The sequence below is a fragment of the Callorhinchus milii genome, unplaced genomic scaffold (genome assembly GCF_018977255.1).
Source record: "Callorhinchus milii isolate IMCB2004 unplaced genomic scaffold, IMCB_Cmil_1.0 Scaffold5, whole genome shotgun sequence".
Classification (NCBI taxonomy): domain Eukaryota; kingdom Metazoa; phylum Chordata; class Chondrichthyes; order Chimaeriformes; family Callorhinchidae; genus Callorhinchus; species Callorhinchus milii.
This window is the reverse complement of record NW_024704746.1, coordinates 69,100,319-69,120,119: the sequence shown is the minus strand read 5'-3', so window position 1 is coordinate 69,120,119 and position 19,801 is coordinate 69,100,319. Positions and strand designations below refer to the sequence as shown.

Genomic DNA, 19,801 nt, shown 5'->3' with positions numbered 1-19,801 from the left:
GTGGTGGTGAGGGGCGGGGCTGTGAGGGCAGTGCGCAGGCGCGGGATGGCTGTGGGCGGGGCGGCGGCAGTGCGCAGGCGCGGGATGGCTGTGGGCGGGGCGGGGCGGCGGCAGTGCGCAGGCGCGGGATGGCGGGCCGGGGGAAGCTGATCGCGGTGGTGGGCGATGAGGACACCTGTACCGGGTTCCTGCTCGGGGGGGTCGGGGAGCTCAACAAACACCGGAGGCCCAACTTCCTGGTGGTGGAGAAAGAGACGAGTGTCGCGGAGATCGAGGAGACCTTCAAGTGAGGACCTGAGGGGGCGGTGTGTGTGTGTGTGTGGGGGTGTGGGGTGGGGGGTGGTGTGTGGTGTGTGTGGGGGGGCGGTGTGTGGGGGGGCAGTGTGTGGGGGGGGGGGTGTGTGGGGGGGGGGTGTGTGGTGGGGGGGATGTGTGTGTGGGGGGGGGGGGTGGGGGGGGGTGTGTGTGTGTGGGGTGGGGGGGGTGTGTGGGGGGGGGGTGTGTGTGGGGGGGGGTGTGTGGGGGGGTGTGTGTGTGGGGGGGTGTGTGTGTGGGGGGGGGTGTGTGTGGGGGGGGCGGTGTGTGGGGGGGGCGGTGTGTGGGTGGTGGGGGGGGGGTGTGGTGTGGGGGGGGGTGTGTGGGGGGGGGCGGTGTGTGGTGTGGTGGGGGGGGGTGTGTGGTGTGGGGGGGGTGTGTGGGGGGGGGCGGTGTGTGGTGTGGTGGGGGGGGGTGTGTGGTGTGGGGGGGGGTGTGTGGGGGGGGGCGGTGTGTGTGGGGGGGGTGTGGTGTGTGGGGGGGGTGTGTGTGTGGGGGGGGGGGCGGTGTGTGTGGGGGGGCGGTGTGTGGTGTGGTGTGGGGGAGGGTGTGTGGGGGGGGGCGGTGTGTGGTGTGGGGGGGGGTGTGGCTGAGGGCTGACCGAGGCCCAGTTCAGGTTCGGGCCCCGGGGGCCGCGGTGCAGATTCATTGGAAGCGTTTCAGACGGAAGGGGTTAAAGGTTGTGAAGTCTTGTGGTGTATTTGCTGAGTGTCGGCGGTGACGGTCGGTATTCACAATGACAAAGGGACGGGAGTCGCTGCGGAGGAACCTTCTCCTCTATTGAGGGAGTCCGTAACGAGGAGCAGAATCTTACGCTCAGCTCAGCCTGAGGTCAGCCCAGGACACTGGTGTCACAGACTTGTGATATCTCTGACCTACTATCCCCCCACGTACCCGCCCGTACCCTCCGTTCCTCGGGCTCCGGTCGGCCCCACATCCCCCGCCCCAACCGCCCGACCATCGGTGGCCTTCAGCCTCTCAGCCCCGAGGCTCTGGAACTCTATCCCCAGTGCCTTCGCCGCTTCCTCCCTTTCCTCCTTCAAGGCCGGTCTCAAGACCTTTCTCTTTGACCTTCAGCCTTCAGCTCCTCTCTCGACTCTCTACCCCCTCCTCCCTCCCTCCCCTCCCCTCCCCTCACCCTGACCATTTCCCCCCTCCTCGCTCCCTCCCTTCCCTCCCCTCACACTGACCATTTCCCCCCAATGCTCGGGTCCTGACCCAACTGTGCAGAGCCTTGGGACGTCCTCCCGACGTGAAAGGCGCTCTATAAATGGAATCTTGTTGTTGTTGTTGTGGAATTCCAAAATTCTCCTATAGGGTGAAGGCTGCAGCTGTCGGGTAAGTGGGAATGGTCAAGTCCGATGTGAGCAGAAATGTGTTGGGGCAGAGTATCGGGGGATATAGAGGAGCGGCAGATAAATCAGCTGAGGTCCAGATCAGCCGTGATCCCATACAATGGTGGAACAGGCGCGAGCGCGAGGGCTGAGTCCTGTTCCACTTGGCGTAGCAGAATGTGGAATAGGGAATATCTGAAAAGAAAAATCCCAAAGTGTCTGTGTGTGTGGAGAAGTGGGGGGGGAGTGGGGGGAGAGAGACAGAGTGCACTGAGTGGAGACGCTGTTTTAGGGAGTGGCGCAGTTCGCTGAGCTGTAACATTCTCGGAATTACTGTATCTCTGTAGTCTGTTCCAGGCTCTCCCTCCCGTCCCCCCGACCCTCCTCTCTCGTGCTGGTGGGTCAGCTCTCAGTCTCTCTCTCTCTCTATTGAAGGGGCTTCCTGAGCCGGGACGACATTGGGATCATCCTGATTAACCAGTACATTGCGGAGATGATTCGGCACGTGATCGACGCTCACACCCTGTCCATCCCGGCCGTGCTCGAGATCCCGTCCAAGGAGCATCCGTATGACGCTGCCAAGGACTCCATCCTGCGCAGAGCCAAGGGCATGTTTACCACCGATGACTTCCGCTAGTGCCCGGCTAGTCATCTCCAGCTCTGCTTTCCCTGTGCTTTACCCACACCCTTGCCTGCTGCCCTGAGGCTCATTCCTCCTCTTCCCCCCCCCCTCCGCATGCGCTGCCCTGGGACTCGTTCCCCCTCCCCCGCTACCCTGAGGTAGTCCCCCACCCCTTCCCCTTATCTCCGCGGGGTGAGAGCTGAACTCACATCCCAGAGGTGGTCTCGGCCTCAGTGTTGTTACACTGGCTGCTGTGTTCCAATATCCTGCTGAGTGTTTCCTGTAGGAGCACTGCGATGAGCTCCCTCTCAGTCAGTATGTTCCTGAGCAGCGAGTGCTGACAATCCGTGTGGTTGGGCTAAGACGATTCCAGCATCAGAGACCAGGTATACACAGTTCCACCACTCTGTGTTATACAATCCCAGGGCTCCGTGTTATTTTCAATCCCCGTGTTATACTCAGTTCTGCCTCTGCATGTTATACACAAAGCTGCTCCTGAGCGGTATTGTGTTCGTCCAGTCTGTTTTTGATGTCGATCATGAAATAAAACAGCTAATCTTCTGTGTGACTGTGCGGTGTTTTCATTCTCACCAATCACTATGCAGCCGGACAGCATTTCTCACAGAGATGGACACGGTCACACACACACAAACCTCCACACACATCCTCCATGCACACCACTGTTTGTCTCAGATGCTCTAGCTGTCTGTGTCTTGCTCACTCTGCTTGTCTCTCTCTCTGTCACTGTATGTCTGTTGTCCATGTTGTGGACTCACAGTCAAGCTGACTCTCCAGTGCAGTCCTAGAAAGAGCTGCATTGCTGAAGGTACCGTTGTTTGGATGAGACCTGTCTGTGTCTCCGGGTGAATGTTAACTATCCTGCAACAATACTGGAAAAGAGAAGGGGGTTTCTCTCTCCCAGTGTCCGGGTGACCATCTCTCACAACTTCACTCACTTGCGACTTGTTTGTTGGGAGTCGCTGTGTGCACAGGAAGCCGTAGCTTTCACCTCTGACTGTCAGGTGGTTGACAGCAACTTCCACTGATGATCCTGGTGTCTGATTGAAGCCAGGAATTCTGGTGCTGAGTGACTGAGAGGGCCTGTTGCCCTGAGCTGCCGGGCAGTGACTCAGTCACATCATGTCATTCGCTTCATTGTCAGTGTAACACAGAGGTGCCTGGATACCAGGGGCCAGGCCTGTTAGCAGAGGGCTGCTCACATTGTGCTTGTCCTCCCCACGCCTCCCTGTGCCTGGTCATTGAGGTGCTGCTGGCACACAGCGCAAATTCAACATGGATACCCAGCAACAGAACTTCTGGAAAGAGACCATCAACAAGGAGAAGCTGCTAAGCCTGTGCTGGCTCCGCCGCTACCAGCCGGACCCCTGCAGACCCCCGCCCCGCAAGAGGGAGCGCAGGAAACTCTTCAGGCTGCCCAAGATCGAGGTTAAGGAGGAGGAGAAAGAGAAGGAGGAGGCAGAGGAGGAGAGGAAAAAGGTGGCGGCGAAAATCGCTGAAAAGGCGAAGAACACGTCCGTGACAGTTTCCATCCCCAACGACATGCGTCCTGTCACCCCCCAAACACGTGCCCTGCTGTACGATGGCTTCTCCAAAGAGGAGAAAGGCCGATACCAGTACCTGAAGGCCCGGGTTAGCAAAGGCCCCGACGAGAAGTACGAATACCCCTTCACCACATCCTGGGACTACGGCTGGCGGCTCGGTGAGGGGCACGGTGGCAGTTGTGTTGGGGGGGAGGGGGCTGTTTGGGGGTGATTGGGGCCAGGAAGCTGGTGGAGGGGCAGTATTGGGAGGGCAGGAGACTGTTGTGGGGCAGGGGTTCGTTGGGGGCTGTGGGTGGGCGTCCCGCTGGTACCCTCACTGAGCCGCTCTCTGCTCATGCCCGCAGGTGACATGGTGAAGTACCAGACCCCGGCTCATGGCCGCTCAGCAATCATCCAAGGAACATTTTACCGCAAAAACGGCATCTTCGCCTCTCAGGAAGCCACCGACGTGGTGGACTGAGCAGCCACGGCTGGCCCTCTCCACAGGGCTCACTGTGAACACTATAACTCTACACCCCACGGGAGTGAGAGCACGAAAGAGAGAGAGAGAGAGAGAGAGAGAACATGTGAGTGAGAGAGCGAGCGAAAGCAAGAGAGAAAGGTCACATTATGCCACGGGATCAGATTGTTAGGACAGTGTATTAAAGCTGCCAAACACTACAATAGTAACGTTGCCAGCAATGTCCTGCAAACCACCAGCATCACCACCACCACACCCCGAGTATAAACCACACACTCCGGGTATAAACCACAGCCCGGGTATAAACCACACACTCCGGGTATAAACCACACACTCCGGGTATAAAACACACACTCCGGGTATAAACCACAGCCCCGGGTATAAACCACACACTCCGGGTATAAACCACACACTCCAACAACAACAACAAGATTCCATTTATAAAGCGCCTTTCACGTCAGGAGGACGTCCCAAGGCGCTGCATAGTTGGGTCATGACCCGACCATGTGGGGGAAATGGTCAGGGTGAGGGGAGGGAGGGAGCGAGGAGGGGGGAAATGGTCAGGATGAGGGGAGGGAAGGGAGGGAGCGAGGAGGGGGAAAATCGTCAGGATGAGGGGAGGGAAGGGAGGGAGCGAGGAGGGGGAAGAGAGTCGAGAGGGGAGCTGAAGGCTCGGTCAAAGAGAAAGGTTTTGAGACCGGCCTTGAAGGAGGAAAGGGAGGAGGCGGCGAAGGCACTGGGGATGGAGTTCCAGAGCCTCGGGGCTGAGAGGCTGAAGGCCCGACCACCGATGGTAGGGCGGTTGGGGCGGGGGACGTGGAGCAGACCGGAGCCAGAGGAACGGAGGGTACGGGGGGGGTAGGTAGGGGGATAGTAGGTCGGAGGGGTAGGAGGGAGCGAGGCCGGGAATGGCCTTGTAGGTGAGGATGAGGATCTTGAATTCGATCCTCTGGGGGATGGGGAGCCAGTGGAGGCGAGCGAGGGTGAGGGTGAGGGCGAGGGCAAGGGTGGGAGTGATGTGGTCGCGGTGTCTGGTGCGGGACAGTACACGAGCTGCAGAGTTCTGAATGACCTGCAGTGTGGAGGGAGGTGGCGGGAAGGCCGGCGAGGAGAGAGTTCCCATAGTCCAGCCTTGAGGTGATAAAGGCGTGGACCAGAGTTTCAGCAGCGTGAGGGGTGAGGTAGTGCCGTAGTCTGGCGATGTTCCGGAGGTGATGGAAGGCGGTGCCAGTTGTGGTGCGGATGTGAGGGAGAAAGGACAGCTCAGGGTCGAACAGAACCCCGAGGTTCCTGATGGCTTTGAGAGGTGGAGAGTGCAGCCTTGGATGCTGATGGTGTCGGCCCCTCCGGGTATAAACCACACCCCAGGTATAAACCACAGCCCCGGGTATAAAGCACACACTCCGGGTATGGGTATAAACCAAACACCCCAGGTATAACCCTGACGTATAAACACAACCCGGGGTTGGGGGGGGTTCAATATTGTGAGGTGCTTGAGATCTCGCTGCTGTTGCGCTGTGTCGTTGCCCCTGGGGTCTGACGTGGCTCCTCACTGCCCCCCACTGCTCCACACAGCTGCCGGAACCAGTCGGTGTTCCTGTCATACACACACAGCTCACATCAGCCTCCAGCCAACACCCCCCACCCCCCTCCACCCCCACAGCTCACATCAGCCTCCAGCCAACACCCCCCACCCCCCCACCCCCCCACACACACACCTACAGCTGACATCCACCCACACACAGTTCACATCACGTTCCAGCTGACACCGCCCTCCCCCACACTCAAACACTGTGTGAATGAGTGAAAGTGTGTGTGTGTGTGTGTGAGACTGAATGACTGAGTGACTGTGTGAGAGAGTGAGTGAGTGAGTGACTGTGAGAGAGTGAGTGTGTGAGTGTGTGTGTGTGAATGAGTGAGAGGGAGAGGGAGCGAGAGAGAGAGACACACAGACACACACACACTGTACCTCTGGCCTCGGGATTTCAGAGTAATCCTCCTCTCGTGCTGCAGGAGCTCCAGCCTCTCCCTCACTAATACTCGCCCCGCGTCCCCCTGTCAGAGAGAGGGAATATGACAGAGAGACACAGAAAGAGTGTGACAGTGAGAGAGCGAGAGAATGAAACGGAGAATGATTGAGTGTGACAAACACAGAGTGCAAGAGAGTGGACTGGGACTGAGAGAGAGAGTGAGAGAGAGGGAGTGAGTGAGTGTGAGGGACATCAGGAGGGGCAGTCAGTACTCATTGAGCGGTAATGCTCAGCACACCTCTGTACATGGTATGCAGGCTGACTGCCCTGTGTACGCAAGCTGTACGCGGGCTGATTGCACTCTTTACGTGGGCTGATTGTGCAGTGTACACGGGCTGTATGCAGGCTGACGTGTTGTGTAAGCGGGCCATACGCGGGCTGATTGTGCAGTGTACACGAGCTGATTGTGCTGTGTACATGGGCTGTACGCGGTCTGATGAGTTGTGTACGCGAGCTGTACGGCAGAGACTCACCGCGGATCGGCTGCTGCTGCTCATCGGGTGGTGTTGGAGAATCTGTTCTTCCGGCCACTCGGCACATGACCGGCTCTGAGCTCTGCACAACTGCTCCTGGACCTGACAATCCATCATAGAGTTACCAGCAACAGGAACAAACCCTGAGCTGCGGACAGAGGCCAGGGAAGGGGGGGTGAGAGGCTGGGGGGTGAGAGGCTGGGGGGGGGTGAGAGGCTGGGTGTGAGAGGCTGGGGGGTGAGAGGCTGGGGGTGAGAGGATGGGGAGGGGGTATTGAGAGGCTGGGGGAGGGGGGGGTGAGAGGCTGGGGGAGTGGGGGTGAGAGGCTGAGTGGGGGTGAGAGGCTGAGGGGGGTGAGAGGCTGTGGTGAGAGGCTGAGGGGGGGTGAGAGGCTGAGGGGGGGTAAGAGGCTGGGTGTGGGTGGGTGGGAGGCTGAGGGGGGGTAAGAGGCTGGGTGTGGGTGGGTGGGAGGCTGAGGGGGGGTAAGAGGCTGGGTGTGGTGGGAGGCTAGGGAGAAATAATAAATAATAATATAATAATCCTTGCATTTTTTTATAGCGCTTTTCATGTCTTCTCGACATCTCAAAGCTACAAGAACATAAGAAATGCTAATGAAAAAATACCAATGTCCATCCAGTTCGCTTCCACTCTCCTGGTGATCACATGCACATATGTCCCAAACTCCCTCTGTCTATATCCCATAGTGTTATTTCCTAAAAGAAAACTATCTAATTAATCTATGTTTGAACGAATCAACATTTCCTGCTTCAACTGTCCCCCTCGGGAGTCTGTTCCACAGGTTCACTATTCACTCACTGAAATAGTGTTTGTATAGATTTGTTCTGAATTTATCCCATTCAATCGCAGGCCGTGTCCTCTGGTTTTACTATTGTGGGCAAACTGAAACAGCCCGTCATGATCTATATTGTTTTGCCCCTTTAGAATCTTAATAAAGACAGCAATCATGTCGCCTCTCAATCTTCTTTTTTTCGGTGTGAATATGCACAATTTACTTAGTTGACCCTCATAGTCCAGTCCCTCCATTCGCTCAATCATTTTGGTTTCTCTCCTCTGTATCTTCTCGATTTCTCCAATATCCTCTTTCTACTGCGAGACCAGAATTGTACACAGTCTCTAAGTACGATCTCACCAGTGATGTGTGCAGTGGCAGATTACCCCACTATTTCGGCTGCTATGGATCCCAACATCTGGTTTGCTTTACTCACTGCCACAGAGCATTGTTGGGAGAGCTTCAGTTTATTGTGGGGCCTGGGACAAGACTGGAGTTGAGATTAAGCTAAGATGAACACATGGTTGAGGGTAAAAGTGGAGTCCTGTTGCTCAGTGTTTAGAACACTCGCCTTTAGCGAGAGACCTGGGTTCAATTCCAGGCAGAGGGCGAAACCTTGGACAAGTTTCCTAACTCCATACGCCTAATAATAATCCCTCCAAAACTAAAAACAATGATAAATTGGTCATTTTCAATCCCCGACTGTTTGTGGGACATTGCTGTGTACAATTGGCTGCCGCGTTCGCCCACAAATATACAGTCAATTCACTTTACAGTGTGTTCTGTGAAGTGCTATGAGACATCGAGAAGACGTGAAAAGCGCTATATCAAATGCAAGAATTATTATTATTTATTATAAATAATGAGGCTCAAGTGGTTAGAGAGTGGACGGCTCTTCCTTCTTGTGGGGCGAGAATCTTAAGGATGAGGGAGAAAGGATTACCAGGCACCACCTCAGCCCCTCACGACCACCTCATCCTCCTGACCCAGACCCCTCCGATCCAACCACCGCCAACCACAGCCCCTCCATTCCCGGCCCCCCCACTACACATGCCTCGCCGCTGCTCTGCACCCCCACCTTTCAGCACCCACCCCCCCACCTCGCTGCATAGCCCATGGCGGGGGAGCTGTGCGTCTGTCAAGTGTAATGACGTACCCGCAGTGTCTGCCTCTCCCTGTCCCGCAGTTGCTTCTCTTGAGCTTTCCTCTGGGCGGTGGCCAGGTTCTTCCTCAGCACTGCCTGCTCCTGGCCTGACACCAGCACCAGATTCCTCTCCCGGCGAGGCCTGTGGGGCCCCTGCACAACACAACACACCACAGCCCAGCTCACTACCACAACACACCACAGCCCAGCACACTACCACACCACAGCCCAGCTCACTACCACACCACAGCCCAGCACACTACCACACCACAGCCCAGCACACTACCACACCACAGCCCAGCTCACTACCACAACACACCACAGCCCAACTCACTACCACAACACACCACAGCCCAACTCACTACCACAACACACCACAGCCCAACTCACTACCACAACACACCACAGCCCAACTCACTACCACAACACACCACGGCTCGTCACCACACGTGCCATCCTCATGACCTGGGCCAATAGAAAAGTGTGGCAGTGGGAAATGGACCTCAACGTCTGGAAGCCCGGCTGCTGAGGCTGTCTGTGTGTTTCTCCTCTGTATGTGCGCGTCTGTTTGTGAATGGCTCTCTCTCCTCTGTTTGTAAGTGTGTGTGTGTCTGTGTTTGTGAGTGCACATGTGTCTCTGTGAATGTGTGGGTCTCCCGCTGTGAGTATCGCTCTCTGTGTCTATAAGTGTGTATCTGTGAGTAAGTGTGTGTTTGTGTCTCTGTCTGTCTGTGAGTGTGTATGTGTGTCCATCTGTGTCTCTGTGGGTGTTTGTGTGTCTGTCTGTGTGTGTCTGTGAGCGTATCTGTGTGTGTGTCGGTCTGTGAGTGTGTACGTGTGTTTGTCTGTGTCTCTCTGTGAGTGTTTGTGTGTCTGTCTGTGTGTCTGTGAGTGTGTCTGTCTGTGTGTATGTGTCTCTCTCTGTGTCTGTGTGCAGTGGTGAGTCCTGAGAGGCAGGAGGTGGGGACCTCCTGGAGCCCCACAATCAGGACACTGACCTTCAGTGAAGAAATGTAGGTTGGCTGTAAAATGCACCTCTCAATAGCACCAACCAGACCCCGCGGTTTTCCACACAATCAGCCAAATGTCCCCACAATTTTTGGCAAACATTTCTGCAGTTTTCTACTGGCTGCGCCCACAAACCCCGAGCCTCCCACCACACAAACCTCCAGATCCCACAGCCCATCCACCGGCTCCTTTGCCACAGTCAGTGGCTCCATTTCCATGGTCACCGGCAACATCCCCACAGTCTCTGGCTCCTTTACCACAGTTACCGGCTTGGTTACCGTGGTGACCAGCTCCGGCTCCACGGTCACCAATTCTGTCGCCGGTGTAACTGGCTCAGGATCGCTGGGGCTTTCTTTCAGCGCATCCAGTAACACTGTGGCCAGGTTGGTGTGGTGGTGTCGGAGAGCACAGAGCTGGAGGTGAAGGTTCATCAGGTCACCTGAGTCCTGCAAACAAAGACAGGAGAAAAGAGGTGACACCCAATACACCCAAACCCCTCCCCAACACCTCAAATACCCCCTCCGCAACACACCCAACCCTCTCCCCAACACACTCAACAGCCCAAGTACACCCCCACCCATACACAATCAAAACCCCCCCACCCAAATACACCTCAACCCCGCGCCCCCACCCCACAATACACCCAACAGCCCAAATATCACCACCAAACACACCCCAGTGGGTGAGGGAGCTGGTGGGATTGGTGTGTGTGGCAGCTCACCATGTTGTGGCTGTGTGGCAGTAGCTGTGTGAGCTGGGCTCGCTGGCGGAGCTGCAGGTCGCTGAGGGGCTGGGTGACAGGCGCCCTGGTCCGCATTGCGTCTTCCCAGTACAGAGCAAAGGCTTCCCGCAGCATCCCGACCACCACCCACTCCTCCACCTACTGGCAAAAACAAAACAACCCCTCACCCCCACAGTGTCCAGTGCTGACCCTCACCCACACAGTGTCCAGTGCTGATCCTCACCCACAGTGTCCAGTGCTGACCCTCACCCACACAGTGACCAGTGCTGACCCTCACCCACACAATGACCAGTGCTGACCCTCACCCACACAGTGACCAGTGCTGACTCTTACCCATACACAGTGCTCACCCACCAGGCTGTGTCCACAATGTCCCCCCACCCCACCCAAGGCTGTGTTCATGGTGCTCTCAACATGCTATTTGTGTGTCCAAACCCAGTCTATTCCCCCCGGACCCTGTAACCCGTCACCATCTCTGTTCCCTCTTCTCCAGAAAGGTTGTGGGGACATCAGTTCAGCTAACACAAGAGTGTTAGAGGATAGAGTGTTAGAGTTTAGGGTTTACAGTTTAGGGGCTTGTTGGTTTAGGGACCAGGGTTATGTTAGACATACAGGTCTCACCGTGCCATTGATGTAGTGCAGATACTGTTGTCTTAGCTCCACACGCCTCTCCCTGCACCGAATCTCAGCCATCGGCTCCGGACGCGGAGACATCATCCGAGTGTAAATAAACCCCAGAGCCACCTGCCGGCACGAGTGGGGGGTGAGTGACAGTAGGCACCTCACTCTCCTGTGTGTTGCTGAGCCGGTGATGGTGTTGCTGTGGTGACTGTGTGTTGCTGAGCCGGTGATGGTGTTGCTGTGGTGACTGTGTGTTGCTGAGCCGGTGATGGTGTTGCTGTGGTGACTGTGTGTTGCTGAGCCGGTGATGGTGTTGCTGTGGTGACTGTGTGTTGCTGAGCCGGTGATGGTGTTGCTGTGGTGACTGTGTGTTGCTGAGCCGGTGATGGTGTTGCTGTGGTGACTGTGTGTTGCTGAGCCGGTGATGGTGTTGCTGTGGTGACTGTGTGTTGCTGAGCCGGTGATGGTGTTGCTGTGGTGACTTACCAATCGTTCCAGATGGTGATTTTCACACATTTGTTCCACGACCTTCAACTGAGCTGAGGTCAGCCCCAGCTCTGCCCTGACCAGCGCTCTGTGACTGGGGGTCCCTGAACACGGGTCCGAGGCTGGCGTGACCGAGGCTGATCCACGACAGACAAACTCCTGCAGTCTGCGAGCAGCGAGCAGTTCAGACCTGGCCTGGTCCCTGTCACACCTACAGGAAGATAAAGCATCTTATTGGATTACACACACACGCGCACACATACTCGTACACACACGCACACATACTCACTCGCACATATACTCGGTCTCGCTCACACACACACACACTCCCACAAATACTCGCACACACTCTCACACAAACACACACATGTGCAAGCTCACGCATACCCAGAAGGTTATGAGGACAGGGAATGGACAGTGAAAACCCCTGGCTACATGCCCCGATTTATTTTATTAATTTTTCGGTCAGACAGATGACTGACACATGCAGAAACCTATCACTGTGCTTAAGAGTCCCAAAATCCAAAAGAATTCCATGCATCCCACCTACACATGGAAATCCCACAGGGAGATTGTTGGGATGGAATGCGCTCTCTCTCTCTCTCTCTCTGTCCCTGGAGAGAGACTTCCTGTTTACCTAATTCCGGAGAGTATGAGGCGCAGGTTGGCGAGAGCCAAGGCTGGAGGGGGGGCCCAGGGTGTGTGTTGGGGTAACTGCTGGAGTCTAAGCAGCTAAACCCACACAGGTTGGCCATCGATATCACTGTCTGGCAGCTTTCCCACCGCTTGTCCAGCTGGGACCACCCTCCCCGTCAGGGCTTTGGCTGTGGGGTTACCAGGAGCTGATGGGGAGGGGGATTCCCGGCCCCCAGTGACTGGTCGGCCCTTCCAGGTCCTGCTGATGAGCCGGGCCGGGCTGTGCTGCCATCAGCAGTGAGTGCCCTGGAATACTGCGGCCCCTCCTGGCTCAGGAAACGGGACTAGAGACTGTCACAGGTGGGAGGGGCGATTCTAACATTCCTTTGCCAGGCAGGTCACCTTAGAGCCAGTTCAGTTCCATGAAGACCTCGTTCACCTCCCCCCCAAGCAGGATAGACATGCCCCGATCAAGGGGACAGCCACCTACCCACCAGTGCAGCCGCCCTGCACCACCTCAGCAACGCCCACCAACAGCGCCGCCAGCTCAAATGTGTTTTCAGCCTCCGCCACGGTGAATGGATACCAACGCGCCAGGCGGTTGCCCCCGGCCGCCCCACACCCCACAGCCGTCTCCCCCTCACAGCGAGAGTGCAGCTCCAGCAGCAGTGTCAGAGAGGTGGGGCCTGGAGCCAAGAGAGAACAAGGTTACAGCCACCCCCCACCCTCTCATTCCCACCCACAGACGAGACCAGACCGAGGCCACGTCCCCAGAGCAGACGGATCCTTCCTCGCCCCCCGCCCGCGAGACCAGCCCCCATCCACCGCGAGACCAGACACCCGCCCCACCCGTGAAACCAGACTCCCCTGTCTCCCTTCCTGCGCGAGACCAGCACCCACCCCCCAGGGATTATACACATACACAAGACTAGACACCACTTCTCTCCCACACCCCCCGCGCAAGACCATGGCCCTAGACCCTCACAATCCCCTCCTGGATGAGTTCTGATGTCGGGATCCGCTCTGTGGGATGCTGGCTCTGAGAGGGCACTGCTCCTGCCCGTGCCTCCCCTCCTCACCCCCTGAACGGGGGCCGAGTCCTGGGCATGATCCGTGAGAGCAGATGCCATCATCTCCCGCAGCCCCAACCTGGTGAGAAAAGAGACTGGATGAGGTTCCTTTCCTTCCACTCCAACCCCTGTCTTGGTGACTAGTCCGCCCTGGCACAGCGACCCTCATTCACCCCTACCCCCCCCACTCCCCACACGGCACTCACTCTCCCCTGCATGCCGACTGACCAACTGCTCAAATGGGACTCACTAATCCATGACTAATTGCACTGTTAGTGACTTGCTAGTTAGTGAATGATTATCCTCCTCGGGAGGTTAGCGGGGTCTCCTTGGAACTAAACTGGTTGTTACCTGTCTGACTAACCAGACAGTCACTGAGCCAGTGCTGTTACTGTCTGACTAACCAGACAGTCACTGAGCCAGTGCTGTTACTGTCTGACTAACCAGACAGTCACTGAGCCAGTGCTGTTACTGTCTGACTAACCAGACAGTCACTGAGCCCGTGCTGTTACCTACCTGTAAGCTCGGTTGGCGCTGCGGAGGCGAAGCAGGAGACCAGGGTCACTCTCGTGGCTGAAATCTTTCTCCACCTTGTCTCGCAGCCTTGTGACCAAGCGGATCTGCTCCCCACAAACAGCCGGCCACAGGCTCTGTCCTGTGGAACACAGTGACCCATGCACAGTAACACACAGCACACGGCTTGACACACGGTTACTCCCCCCACACCGCCCACACACATACACACGTATGTTTTGTCACTCTCTGTGTCACAGCATCACTCTGGCCACTCTACGTCTCTCTCGTCTCTCACTTTGTGTCTCTCTCACTCTGTCTCTGCGTCACTCACTCACCGAGTTGCTCCTGTAACATCTCAGTGTAAAGCCGTTGTGTCAGTGTGAGGAAGCTCAGCCCCTCTCTCCCCTCCTGGGGGCCGGGCTCCGCATCCTTTCCATCATTACGAATGAGGCCGGCGAGACCACCCTGCGCCCACCTACAGCAGAGGAGCAGCCGCTGGTCAGTGAGGCGGCTCTCCCCACTACAGCCCTTTACTCCAGTCACACGTTAGGGGGGAAGGAAAGCAGTGACTCCCAGGACCAGCTGTGTGTGGCCTCACTGCCTCCCTCCCCTTCTGTCTGTCAGTGTGTGTGTGTGTGTGAGGGGATGTACACAGTGTGTGTGTGTGTGTGTGAGGGGATGTACACAGTGTGTGTGTGTGTGAGGGGATGTACACTGTGTGTGTGTGTGTGAGAGGGGATGTACACAGTGTGTGTGTGTGTGTGTGAGGGATGTACACAGTGTGTGTGTGTGTGTGTGTGTGAGGGATGTACACAGTGTGTGTGTGTGTTTGTGGGGGGATGTACAGTGTGTTTGTGTGTGTGTGAGGGGATGTATAGGCGGCTGTTAGTGAGTCAGTGTCTCTTGACGAAGGGTCATGGACCAGAAACGTTGACTAACTTTCCTTTCTCCATAGATGCTGCCTGACTTGAGCTGCTGTGGGTTCCCGGACACTTCTGTTGTTTCAGATTTCCAGCATCTGCAGTATTTTGTGTTTTATTGGTGTAGTGAAGCCTGGACTTTGGTGAAGATGTGAACGAGGGTCTCAGTGAGGCCGAGGGGAGAGGCCGAGGGGAGAGGCCGAGATGGAGGCGCGACGGACGCTGAGGGTCACTGACCTTGTGCTCAGTCTCTTTGCTTCCTGCTGGATCTGCCACGTGTACAGGATCGTCGCACTCTCCTCAGCCACACAGCGATCCCCCTGCTCACCAGAAAGGTTACACGCACACACACACTGTACACACAGTGCACCCACTGTACACAGCACACACGGCAACGTACACACAGCACACACGGCAACGTACACACAGCACACATGGCAACGTACACACAGCACACACGGCAACGTACACACAGCACACACGGCAACGTACACTCAGCACACACGGCAATGTACACACAGCACACATGGTAATGTACAGATGATACACACTGTACCCGCAGCAATGTACGCACAGCATACTGTACACGCAGTCCATGCCTGTATTCCGTGGCTTGTGCATGTGGCACATACATGTTCACACGGTGCACACCTGTATATCCCCCCAGATAGCCGGGTCAGACAGCAGCTGAGCCAAGAGTAGATGCCATGTGTCTATGGTGATATCGCTCACAGTGCAGGTTGGGAAATGGAGCTCAGTGTGAGGTAGGAATTGTCTCTCCGCCATCTCGGGAGCTGCACATCACTGTGAAGCGGCCACATTGGGAACATGAGGGATAGCCTGGGAAAGCGATCACCCCTCCCCCAGGATATCTGCTCCCCCCAGGGGGAAGGTAGGTCTCCCCTAACCTGACGGAGCTCTCTGCCGCAGTGCTCACCACCACACTCTCCTCTCTCTGGCAGGAGAATCACTAATTTATTACAGACCTGGAGCATTGCGCTCAGCCTCGGACACGTTATACACAGCATCTCCAGGCAACGGCCAGAGGGAAAGCTGATCTGTGGTTGTCTCTGTGCTGCTTCAGTGCCCTCCTCACTGTCCCTCAGTCCATACTCTCTCTCGTCACTGTCCCTCAGTACACACTCTCTCTCGTCACTGTCCCTCAGTACACACTCTCTCTCGTCACTGTCCCTCAGTACACACTCTCTCTCGTCACTGTCCCTCAGTACACACTCTCTCCTCACTGTGTCCCTCAGTACACACTCTCTCTCTTCACTGTGTCCCTCAGTACACACTCTCTCTCCTCACTGTGTCCCTCCGTACACACTCTCTCTCGTCACTGTCCCTCAGTACACACTCTCTCCTCACTGTGTCCCTCAGTACACACTCCCTCCTCACTGCAGTGTGAGGTGGCAATGGAAACCCTGTGAGGGGGAGACGAGCAGAGATCTGGGGCTCAAGCTCAGAGATTAAAATCAGAAATCAGTCACTGAGGCACATTTGATGCTGGTGTTTATTACTGGAATATAGAGGAAAGAGGTGTTTCTCTGGTTAGACACAGCTGCTCACGTTGTTTGGAATATTGGGTCAGTTTGGGGCTCCCAATGTCAGCGGGCAGGATGTCCAGTGACCATCACGAGGCTGATACCTGGGCTGAAGGGGTTTAGCTGTAACAAGAGGTTGGGGACTCGGTATAATCCTTACAGCAGGTGAGGTTACAGGTTAATTTGATTGAGGTATGTAAACCAATGAGAGAAATTGACAGGTTAGCTCGTCCAAATTCCTATTTATCCAGCGGCTTGGAACGTCCTCCCGAGGTGAAAGGCACTGTCTAAATATCATTTGTTTTGTTGTTATCAGCTAGCGGACAGCTCTTCCCTTTGGTAGAGGGATCTTTATTGATTGTACTTCACAATCAATACAGATGTTTAAAACAGAGATAGACAGAGACTGGGGTTGTGTCTAACAAACAAAAGCTCAGTGGCAAACGTTGTTCCTGTCTAACCCTGACCTGGGAGTGTGGACACACAGTGTAGAGCTTTACTGTGTCTCTAACCCTGACCTGGGAGTGTGGACACACAGTGTAGAGGAAGCTTTACTGTGTCTCTAACCCTGACCTGGGAGTGTGGACACACAGTGTAGAGGAAGCTTTACTGTGTCTAACCCTGACCTGGGAGTGTGGACGCACAGCGTAGAGGGAGCTTTACTGTGTCTCTAACCCTGTATGTCAGGCTGTGTGTCACAGTGTGTGTGTCAGGGTGTGTGAGACTGTGTGTCTGGGTCTGTGTGAGACTGTGTGTCTGGGTTGTGTGTCAGGGTGTGTGAGGGTCAGAGTGTGTGAGGGTCAGGGTTTGTGTGAGGGTTAGGGCATGTGGGGCATGTCAGGGCATGTGGGGGTATGTCAGGGTGTGTGGGGATATGTCAGGGTGTGTGGGGGTCACAGGCCGCCGTGGATGATTTTGGGACAGTCCTGTGGTGGGATGCAGTGAGCTCCGTGCTCTAACAGGCCTGCGGGACACTGACAGCCAGGGACACAGGGGCTGAGACACCGAGCCTCCAGCTCCCCCAGCGGCACGTCCTTGTTGAAGCAAGTCTTGGGACACGGGGGTCCGCACTCGTCAAACACATAGCCTCGCTCCTGGGGACAGCCAACAGCTGGGGAGGAGAGAGAGGGTCAGAAACAGCATCGGCCCCCCGCCACACCCCCCCCCAATTCTGTGCTGCAGCCCCCAGCCCCCACCCCCGACTGTGCTGAGGGGAAGGAGGGAGGAAGGAGGGAGAGAGAGGGAGGAAGGAGGGAGAGAGGGGGTGAGGGAGGAAGGAGGGAGAGAGGGAGTGAGGGAGGAGGGAGGGAGTGAGGGAGGAGAGAGGGAGAGCGAGGGAGGAAGGAGGGAGAGAGGGAGGATTGAGAGAGAGAGTGAGTGAGGGAGGAAAGATAGAGAGGGAGTGAAGGAGGAAGGAGGGAGCGAGATGGAGGGAGGTGGGGGTGAGGGAGAGAGCGAGAGAAGGGAGAGAGGAAGTGAGGGAGGAGGGAGTGAGGAGGGGCTGTACCTACCACAGAGCCCTGGTGATCGCCAGTGCAGGATGATACCGGCCTCGCGGCACTCTGAGGTGTAAGCCTCGAGTACATCACACAGACAGCCATCACCGGTGTCTCCGCCCGGCAGACCTGTGGCCCCACAGGCACACAGGTCATACACACAGGAGCCGAAGAACATCTCCGGGGGCACCAGGGTGTGGCAGGGCTGGAACGCGGCTGATTTCAGGATCTTGCACTTGGCGTTGGCTTCCTTACGAGCGCGATAACCGGCCTCTTTACACGGGTCAATGTCCTGCCCGTCAACACATCCAGCACCCGTCTCGTTCCCATCAGTGACCTGCCAGCAACCAGCATCGTCAGGCACCCAGCATCAACCCCCACCCCACACACACAGGCCCCCACACACACAGCCCACCGACACACACACACAGCCCACCGACACACACACACACAGCCCACCGACACACACAGCCCTCCGACACACACACAGCCCACCGACACACACACAGCCCACCGACACACACACACAGCCCACCGACACACACACACAGCCCACCGACACACACACACAGCCCACTGACACACACACACAGCCCACCGACACACACAGACCCCCCACACACAGCACCACCCCCACACACAGCGCCCCTCACACACAGCACCACCCCCACACACAGCCCCACTCACACACAGACCCCCCACACACAGCCCCCTCACACACAGCCCCCTCACACACAGACCCCCCACACACAGCCCCCTCACACACAGCCCTCCGCCCCCTCTCGCCTCCTCACCTTCCAGCTGTTGCCGAACGCAGCCTGAGAGATGGTGGTGAGGCCCGAGCGCAGCTGCAGCTCATCCTGAGGGAAATTGTTGAAGTTTCCACACAAACCGCACGTCTGTCCCCGGTACGTCCCGGCGACACTCACCTCCAGGTGTGAGCGCCCGTCCCACAGCACCTGGGGGGGGCAGCAAAGTCAGCACAGCTTGGCAAACACATACCAGCACACACTCATAGACACACACCCATACACACACACCAGCACACACTCATACACACACTCATATACACACACACACACCAGCACTCACTCATACACACACACACCCACACACACACCAACACTCACTCATACACACACACCAGCACTCACACTCATACACACACACACACTCATATACACACACACACCAGCACTCACTCATACACATACACACACACACCAGCACTCATACACACACACCAGCACACACTCATACACACGCACACACACACTCATACACACACACACCAGCACTCACACTCATACACACATACACCAGCACTCATACTTATACACACACATGCACACACTCATACACACACACTGCAGTACTCGCACTCATACACACACACCAGCACACACACTCATATACACACACACACACACACTCATACACACACAAGCACACACTCACGCACACACACTCATACACACACACCAACACACACACCAGCACACACTCACACACCAGCACACACGCGGACATACACCAGTACAGTGACACCCACAGTGACACACAGGGAGATGGAGGGACTGACCTTGACGCCGATGTTGGTGTTTAATAAGATGGTGTTTGTTTTCCTCTCAATATAGATGTACGGCTCCCGGAGGAATGGCAGCGACACTGTGTGTCCATCAACCTGTACAACACACTCCGTCACTCACCACTGTAACCCTCCCCATTACTCCCACCCACTCCCCTGTCAATCCCCGCCATACCCTCAGAGTGCCCCCTCCCCCAAACTGTGACTTGTATCTAGCAGTGACTTGCAGGGATTACCCCCCACCCAGTCCCCGACCCCCGTACCGTCACAGCCCAGTCCTGGAGCAGCCGCACATGGACGTCAGCCACTAGCACCGTCACCTCCTTCGTCCAGGCCACCCCAACACGGCCACGGTCATCATTAGTCACACGTACACTGAGAGACACAGAGAGAGAGTGTGTGTGAGAGAGAGAGAGAGAGTGTGAGAGACAGAGAGAGTGTGTG

At 56.4% G+C, this 19,801-nt stretch overlaps 5 protein-coding genes across 5 annotated transcripts in view; 2 read left to right on the top strand and 3 right to left on the bottom strand.

Moving 5' to 3' along the window:
* The first annotated feature begins 90 nt into the window (after nt 1-90).
* atp6v1f (ATPase H+ transporting V1 subunit F) lies at nt 91-2,832 on the top strand. The gene is made up of 2 exons (XM_042335237.1): nt 91-286; nt 2,085-2,832. Exons 1-2 carry the CDS (start codon nt 129-131, stop codon nt 2,284-2,286), a joined length of 360 nt encoding a protein of 119 aa, XP_042191171.1. The 5' UTR covers nt 91-128; the 3' UTR covers nt 2,287-2,832.
* Nucleotides 2,568-4,293, top strand: atp6v1fnb (ATP6V1F neighbor). Its single transcript, XM_007910622.2, has 4 exons — nt 2,568-2,582; nt 3,553-3,717; nt 3,799-3,991; nt 4,178-4,293. Exons 1-4 carry the CDS (start codon nt 2,568-2,570, stop codon nt 4,291-4,293), a joined length of 489 nt encoding a protein of 162 aa, XP_007908813.2.
* A 1,311-nt stretch (nt 4,294-5,604) lies between these two features.
* On the bottom strand, nt 5,605-9,992 carry LOC121849196. The gene is made up of 5 exons (XM_042335236.1): nt 9,897-9,992; nt 8,743-8,883; nt 6,797-6,898; nt 6,263-6,348; nt 5,605-5,890 (listed from the first exon to the last, which is right to left on the bottom strand). The coding sequence occupies exons 1-5, from the start codon at nt 9,969-9,971 to the stop codon at nt 5,770-5,772; spliced, it is 525 nt and encodes a 174-aa protein (XP_042191170.1). The 5' UTR covers nt 9,972-9,992; the 3' UTR covers nt 5,605-5,769.
* Nucleotides 9,993-11,077: 1,085 nt separating this feature from the next.
* Nucleotides 11,078-13,356, bottom strand: LOC121849215. Its single transcript, XM_042335477.1, has 4 exons — nt 13,209-13,356; nt 12,714-12,909; nt 11,588-11,798; nt 11,078-11,224 (listed from the first exon to the last, which is right to left on the bottom strand). Exons 1-4 carry the CDS (start codon nt 13,354-13,356, stop codon nt 11,078-11,080), a joined length of 702 nt encoding a protein of 233 aa, XP_042191411.1.
* A 3,694-nt stretch (nt 13,357-17,050) lies between these two features.
* The window catches only part of LOC103190018 (kielin cysteine rich BMP regulator), a 35,714-nt gene continuing 32,963 nt past the window's right edge, over nt 17,051-19,801 (bottom strand). Inside the window, exons 45-49 of the mRNA XM_042335476.1 lie at nt 19,621-19,732; nt 19,352-19,453; nt 18,564-18,728; nt 17,785-18,106; nt 17,051-17,384 (exon numbers count right to left, since the gene is read on the bottom strand). Coding sequence (XP_042191410.1) covers nt 17,167-17,384; nt 17,785-18,106; nt 18,564-18,728; nt 19,352-19,453; nt 19,621-19,732 — 919 coding nt within the window. The 3' untranslated portion in view covers nt 17,051-17,166. The remainder of the gene's footprint in view (nt 17,385-17,784; nt 18,107-18,563; nt 18,729-19,351; nt 19,454-19,620; nt 19,733-19,801) is intronic.

Bases quoted from the DNA above. Each gene is read 5' to 3' on its own strand.
- atp6v1f (XM_042335237.1), top strand. From the start codon at position 129: ATGGCGGGCCGGGGGAAGCTGATCGCGGTGGTGGGCGATGAGGACACC. The intron at 287-2,084 runs GTGAGGACCTGA...TCTCTATTGAAG, and splicing joins GAGATCGAGGAGACCTTCAA to GGGCTTCCTGAGCCGGGACG.
- atp6v1fnb (XM_007910622.2), top strand. The intron at 3,718-3,798 runs GTTAAGGAGGAG...GAAAAGGCGAAG, and splicing joins TCAGGCTGCCCAAGATCGAG to AACACGTCCGTGACAGTTTC. The intron at 3,992-4,177 runs GTGAGGGGCACG...TCATGCCCGCAG, and splicing joins GGACTACGGCTGGCGGCTCG to GTGACATGGTGAAGTACCAG.
- LOC121849196 (XM_042335236.1), bottom strand. From the start codon at position 9,971: ATGTTGCCGGTGACCATGGAAATGGAGCCACTGACTGTGGCAAAGGAG. The intron at 8,884-9,896 runs GTTTGTGTGGTG...TGTGTTGTGCAG, and splicing joins ATGGGCTGTGGGATCTGGAG to GGGCCCCACAGGCCTCGCCG. The intron at 6,899-8,742 runs GTACGTCATTAC...ATGGATTGTCAG, and splicing joins GGGAGAGGCAGACACTGCGG to GTCCAGGAGCAGTTGTGCAG.
- LOC121849215 (XM_042335477.1), bottom strand. From the start codon at position 13,356: ATGATGGCATCTGCTCTCACGGATCATGCCCAGGACTCGGCCCCCGTT. The intron at 12,910-13,208 runs GTGAGGGTCTAG...TCTTGGCTCCAG, and splicing joins AACTCATCCAGGAGGGGATT to GCCCCACCTCTCTGACACTG. The intron at 11,799-12,713 runs GTAGGTGGCTGT...ATCTTCCTGTAG, and splicing joins CAGGGCGGCTGCACTGGTGG to GTGTGACAGGGACCAGGCCA.